The 6,682-nt window shown below is 40.8% G+C and overlaps 1 protein-coding gene across 1 annotated transcript; it reads right to left on the bottom strand.

Annotated features, from left to right (window-relative positions):
- Positions 1–2,609: 2,609 nt before the first annotated feature.
- Positions 2,610–3,440, bottom strand: LOC148096798 (zinc finger BED domain-containing protein 5-like). The gene has a single exon (XM_087834837.1). It carries the CDS (start codon positions 3,438–3,440, stop codon positions 2,610–2,612), a length of 831 nt encoding a protein of 276 aa, XP_087690963.1.
- Positions 3,441–6,682: the final 3,242 nt, after the last annotated feature.

Here is a 6,682-nt window from a genome sequence, read left to right as displayed (position 1 = left end):
AAATACCAAAAATCTCACAAGAGGGTAGGGACAAATTGGAAACTCCACTAACTGAGGTAGAAGTAAAAGAAGCTATCCGTGCAATGAGAGCTGGGAAGTCACCAGGAATGGATGGATTCCCAGTTGAATTTTACCATAAATTTATAGATTTGCTATGTCCTTTTCTAACTGAAGTATTACATGAAGCCTTTGAACTTGGACGACTCCCTGCAAGTTTTAATCAGGCAGTAATATCACTAATTCCAAAAGGTGACAAGGATTTAACTGATCCAGGTAATTACAGACCGATAAGTTTAATCAATGTGGATTGCAAAATTCTATCCAAAGTTTTAGCAACAAGGTTGGAGGTTGTAATACCACAAATTATTCATCAAGATCAAGTAGGGTTTATCAAGAATAGATCTGCTTCTGATATTATGAGGAGATTACTACACCTGCTGTGGCTGAATAGAAATAACACAAATCCTGTATTGGCTATATCTTTAGATGCACAGAAAACTTTTGGTAGGGTGGAGTGGAGCTTTCTGTTCACAGCCCTGGAAAAGTTTGGAATAAGTGACAACTTTTGCAGATGGATTAGAACCATGTACTCTGGTCCAGAAGCAGCTGTATTTACAAATGGGGTACTTTCTCCTTTTTTTAGTATTTCCAGATCAACACGTCAAGGATGCAATTTAAGCCCATTGCTATTTATAATATTTTTTAGAGCCATTAGCTATTCAAATCAGAGAAAATGCAGAGGTTAAAGGTGTATTTGGGGGAGGCAGAGAACACAAATTATTCCTGTATGCAGATGATGTGCTGGTATTAAACCAAGACCCAACTAATTCTATCACAAAACTATTAGAGGTGATTAATACATATTCATTGTTTTTGGGGTACAAAATTAATTGGCATAAATCAGAGGCGATGCTAGTTTCCCGGGCCTGCAGTCATAACTTAATATCGGGCTTTAACTTTAAGTGGGTGGACAATGGAATGAAATATCTTGGAATTGAGTTGAACCCCAATATTGAGTATATTATGGCTAACAGTATGGGAAAATTATTAAAAAAGATCAATAAAAACTTGGGTAAATGGAGTAAACTAAATTTGACATTGTGGGGAAAAGTGAACACAGTTAAAATGGTTGTGGCACCACTCATCAACTTAATAGCTGATGAGTGGTGCCACAACCATACAGGAATGCTGCCTATGTGTATCCCGCGATGGATGTTGCAAAGCTACAATAATATGATAAAAGATTTTCTTTGGAAGGGTGGTAAACCCTGTATTAACATAAATCGACTGTCCCAACCTAAGAAAGAAGGGGGGCTAGCCCTGCCCAATATAGAGTATTATAGCATCTCTTTTGAAATGGCTAGATTAGGCAAACATTGGGCAGGGAAAAACAATATAGATTGGATTTTAATAGAACAAGAGCATGCATCTCCATTCACACCAATTGATATTTTATCACAAAAAGTGAATAATCATGGTAAGACGCAAAACCCTATTTTGAAATTTTCGAAAATGGTATGGTTGGAGGTGTATAAGAAATATAAACTTATCTATAAACTGTAGATAATTACAGGGCTTCACCACAAGGAAGAAGCAGTTCTGAGTATGGCAGGATACTGCAAGTCTTTACCACAAGGTAAAGTTTTTCAGACAAGAAAGAGACTGATCACATCTCACAACTACTCTCTCCACTTTCTTTGTATAAAACAGGTTAGTGTGTTTTCTGATCTCAACACATTTATAACGACACAACTCTTTTCTATGTTGTTATAATGAAGTTTTCATTTTTATCATTATTTCTATTTTATTTTTTCTCAAATGTAGCTCCTATACACACTTTTTCTGTCCTAATTTGTATCAAAAGTCTTGAGTAGATTGACAGATCTAATTTCCATATGATAGAATGATCACTCATATGATTCACTACTATAAATAGGGTGGCGTGTACTTTTATTTTGGGAGATGGCTCAATGTGTTTTTGTTTATTTATTTCTGTTAGTTCTTTTTACATATAATAAGATTAAACAGATGGTTTTAAAAAGATTACAAATTAGGTAATCCCAGTGTTAGCGTTGCTGCACAGATATATTGGTTAAGATGGCCCAGTGCAGAGTTCAGCTGCAAGTTGTAGCATGTTTCAGATGCGACAGATACTTTGAAATCAGACAGATAACGTTAACCTCCTAGGACCTGGCGTCCACATATGTGGACATCACATTTTGGGTTGTCTAGACCAGTGCTTTTTGTACCAATCTTTTTCCAGCCACGTACCCCTTGAGACATGTCACCCTCAGCCGCATACCCCTTGCTACGAACGACTCTTAATTAGTGTCTATAAATACATTGCAATACCGCATGCATAAAAATAAATACTGCACAGTCTATTATTTCTCACCAACAAATGAATTTATTAATATATTTTAGTTAAAACAGAACTTTACTTTTATAACGAACTTTACTACTTAATACTAGCAGTGTATCAAAAGATTTATTAGAATTCACCGTTTTGTCGAGAGCATAAAGGCCATATATGAACTTTCATTAAACAGAACTTTATTTAATGTGATGGATGTGCTTGAGCAGAGGCACACAGCTCTTCAATGTTTGGCTCAATTTGGGAAAGGCTGAGTCTTATATCGTTTTCCACAAAGTCTTGCTCTGTATTTTGTTTTCATGTTTGTTAAAGCAGAAAATTCCCTTTCGCATAAGTATGTGGTGGCGAAAGGCATCGGAGTCTTGACAGAGCGCTTAGCCAGCGCGGGCTGTTCAGTGCGCAGTCCTATCCAGAAATCCGCCAGGGTCTTTTGAGCGTGTTCAACTTTTAGAGATCCATCTGTGGCGATCTCAATTAGGCTCTCCTGATCAGACGGTGATAACGAAGTAGGCACGGCGGTGAACGGGTGACGTATCCAATCATTTGAGCCATCCGTCTCTGGGAAGTATCGGCGTAACTGCACCGCCAGCTCCTCAAGGTGCACGTTACATTCGCGCTTTACACTTTTTAATAGTGTGAGATCTTTAGAGCGCAGAAAATCATGCAGCACGGGAAAGACTTCAGTGTTGTTTGTATCCATGCAGTTCTTCCAAAGGTTTAACGTCTTTATCATGGCCTCAACTTTATCTTGAACATTGAATATAGTTGCAGAAACGCCTTGTAATCCGAGATTGAGCTCGTTCAGACGAGAAAATATATCACACAGATAAGCCAGGCACGTAACGTACTCTTCATCATGCAAATGTTCAGACAGCTCAAAGGGATGGTTACTGAAGAAAACTTTAAGTTCATCCCTCAGCTCAAAGAAACGGGTCAGCACTTTCCCTCTAGATAGCCAGCGAACCTCTGTGTGGAGTAATAATGTCTCATGCTCGCTGCCCATCTCATTGCACAACGCAGCAAATAAGCGGGAGTTCAGCGGCCTGGCTTTCACAAAGTTAACCATTTTTACACTGGTGTCCAAAACATGTTTCAAACGGACAGGTATAATTTATTTATAATTAAATAAAAAATGTTTTTGTAATAGAGTGAATTTGTTGCCCCCAGTGGTAAAATACAGAAGTGCCTGTTACAGGGCTAGTTCTTGGTTGACCAATATATAACAACAAAAGGATAGTTTTGTGCACCGCTAAGAAACCAACAAGTTAGTGTGTGATGTCCTGCTGTTCAATAAAGCACCTATCCACGTCTTTCTGTCCTGATCCTTCCAAGAGCCTAATACAGAATATCACAACTGGCGACGAGGATTCTAAAGATTTCCACAGCGTGACAGAGGCTGTAAAAGGGCTGAGCTCACATGTAAAGAAAAAGACAAAACAAGACGTTTTCTTCACGGCTGAAGCGGAACAGCTTTTGGTGAGCTAACATGGCGATGCATGTGGGTCGTGTTGAAGAGTATAATGAATCGAAGGAAGATTTTGAGTCATATTTGGAGCGGTTGGAGCAATGGATGTTGGCAAATGATGTTTCCGATGAGAAGAAAGTGTGCACGTTTCTCTCTGTGATCGGAGCAGATACATACAGGCTGCTAAAGAATCTTGTGTCTCCGAGGGTACCGAGTACCATGGGATATGCAGCGCTGACTGCAGCGTTAAGTGCGCATTATAAGCCGACTCCAGTGGTGATAGCTGAGCGTTTTCGTTTTCAAAAACGTAACCAGAAAGAAGGGGAGGCAGTTTCAGACTATGTTGTCGCCCTGAGGCAGTTGTCAGCCACATGTGATTTTGGACAATATTTGGATGAGGCCTTGAGGGATCGTTTTGTTAGTGGGCTGCGTTCTGATGCTGTGCAGCGCAAGCTACTATCGGAAAAAGATCTTACATTTCCACGTGCATGTGAGATTGCTATATCCATGGAACTCGCTTCGAAAAATACGATGGAGTTTTCAGGACGCCAGGACCCTCACCACGTAAATGCCTTGACAAATGCTCCAAATTTTTTCAACAAAGGATGGAAAGGACAGAACAGGCAAGAGGGCAATAACAAGCCAAAGAACTGGAAGGGACCTAAAAAAGACACAGGAGTGAAGCAACCATGTTATCGTTGTGGTGGAAAGCATTCAGCACGTGAGTGCAAATTTAAGAGTGAAAAGTGTCATGTTTGTGCAAAAATAGGACACATTGCACGTGCTTGCAGGAATAAAAAATTCAGTCAGCAAACTCAGTATTTGGAAACTGAGGATGAATGCTCAAGTAGGAATGATGAAGCTGAACTTTTTGGAGTTTATTCAATGTACTCCATCACCTCCAGTGAGAAGGGATACACAGTGGATGTTGTGCTTGGGAACAAGAACACCACCATGCTGCTGGATACAGGATCAGCAGTGTCTGTAGTATCAGACAAATATTATCAGATGCATCTCACTCATTTCCCTATAAAACCAGCCAGTGGGCTAAAGCTCAAGTCCTACTCAGGCCAACACATTGCTGTGCGTGGATATATTATGTTACCAGTACAGTATGGGACTCAAAACATCACCCTACCACTGATCGTTGTTCAGGGAGACAGACCAGCTCTGATTGGACGAAACTGGTTAAAGAAACTACAGCTGAACTGGAAACAGATTTTCACAGTACACAAGGTACTGGTGCAGAAAGAAGCAAAGCCAGGAGTACTAGAAGTGATTCAGCGCCATCAGGCAGTGTTTTCGGATGACCAAGGCTGCATAAAGGGATTTAAAGCTAGAATCCACACTAAACCAAACACTACACCAATTTTCTGTAAAGCTCGCCCAGTTCCTTATGCACTAAAAGAAGCTGTGGAAAAGGAGCTGGACAGATTGGAAAAGGTGAAGGTTATTTCAAAGGTTGAGAAAAGTGAGTGGGCATCCCCTATTGTTACTGTGCCAAAAGCAGACAAAACAATTAGGATATGTGGTGACTACAAAGTCAGTGTCAACCAGTGTGTTGAAGAGGAAAGATATCCACTTCCTAATACTGAAGATTTGTTTGCTACTTTAGCTGGAGGAACATCCTTCAGCAAACTTGACCTTTCTCATGCCTATCAGCAGCTACAGTTAGATGAAGAATCAGAGAAGTATCTGGTCATCAACACACACAAAGGTCTCTATAAGTACAATCGCCTCAGCTATGGTGTTTCCAGTGCTCCGGCTCTTTTCCAGTCCGTGATGGATCAAATCCTTCAGGGGATGGAGCATGTGACCTGCTTTTTGGATGACATCCTCATCACGGCTTCATCTGAAAGGGATCATTTGAAGAGGTTGGAGGAAGTACTCACACGTCTGGAGAAGCATGGTGTCAGAGTGAAGCTTTCCAAGTGCAACTTTCTTCAGAGCAGTGTGGAGTACCTGGGACATCGTATTGACAGGGATGGACTGCATCCTTTAGAGGAAAAGGTAGCAGCCATAACAAATGCACCAGAACCAACAAATGTCACTGAACTGTCTTTTCTTGGTCTTCTAAATTACTACAGTCGATTTTTGGAAAATCCATCCACCATTCTTCAGCCTTTGCATAACCTGTTGAGAAAAGATGCTAAATGGATTTGGACCATGGAATGTGCAAAAGCATTCAGGGATGCAAAAAGTCTACTGCTGCAGAACAAAGTGTTGGTGCACTACAGCACAACTCTGCCATTGAAGTTAGCCTGTGATGCGTCACCTTATGGATTGGGCGCAGTCATCTCTCATGTCATGGAAAATGGAGAGGAAAGGCCCGTGGCTTTCGCATCAAGAACATTAACTGAAGCTGAGCGAAAGTATGCCCAGATAGAAAAAGAGGCCCTTGCCATAATTTTTGGAGTAAAGAAATTCCATAAATATCTGTATGGAAGGAAATTCACCCTCATAACAGATCATAAGCCACTGCTGGCTATACTAGGGCCAAAGTCAGCTGTCCCAACACTCGCTGCACTAAGAATGCAACGCTGGGCTCTTATTCTAATGGCATACAACTATGACATTGAATATAGAAGATCAGCTGAACATGCCAATGCAGATGCATTGTCACGTCTACCTCGGAATACGCCAGACAACATTGCAGAGGAGGGAAGTATCTTCTATTTCTCACATGTGGAAGAGCTACCAATAGTAGCTAAAGACAATGAGAGAGCAACCATGAAGGATCCAATCCTCAGCAAGGTCTGGAGTTACACCATGAATGGGTGGCCGAGTTATATGCAAGACGAATCACTTAAGCCTTACTTTACACGCAGACACGAGCTGTCAGC

This window comes from Neolamprologus brichardi, chromosome 22, assembly GCF_056152115.1.
Source record: "Neolamprologus brichardi isolate AB-2024 chromosome 22, ASM5615211v1, whole genome shotgun sequence".
Lineage (NCBI taxonomy): Eukaryota > Metazoa > Chordata > Actinopteri > Cichliformes > Cichlidae > Neolamprologus > Neolamprologus brichardi.
This window is presented reverse-complemented; position numbering and strand designations above follow the sequence as displayed.

Coding starts and splice junctions, on each gene's coding strand:
- LOC148096798 (XM_087834837.1), bottom strand. CDS start 3,440: ATGGTTAACTTTGTGAAAGCCAGGCCGCTGAACTCCCGCTTATTTGCT.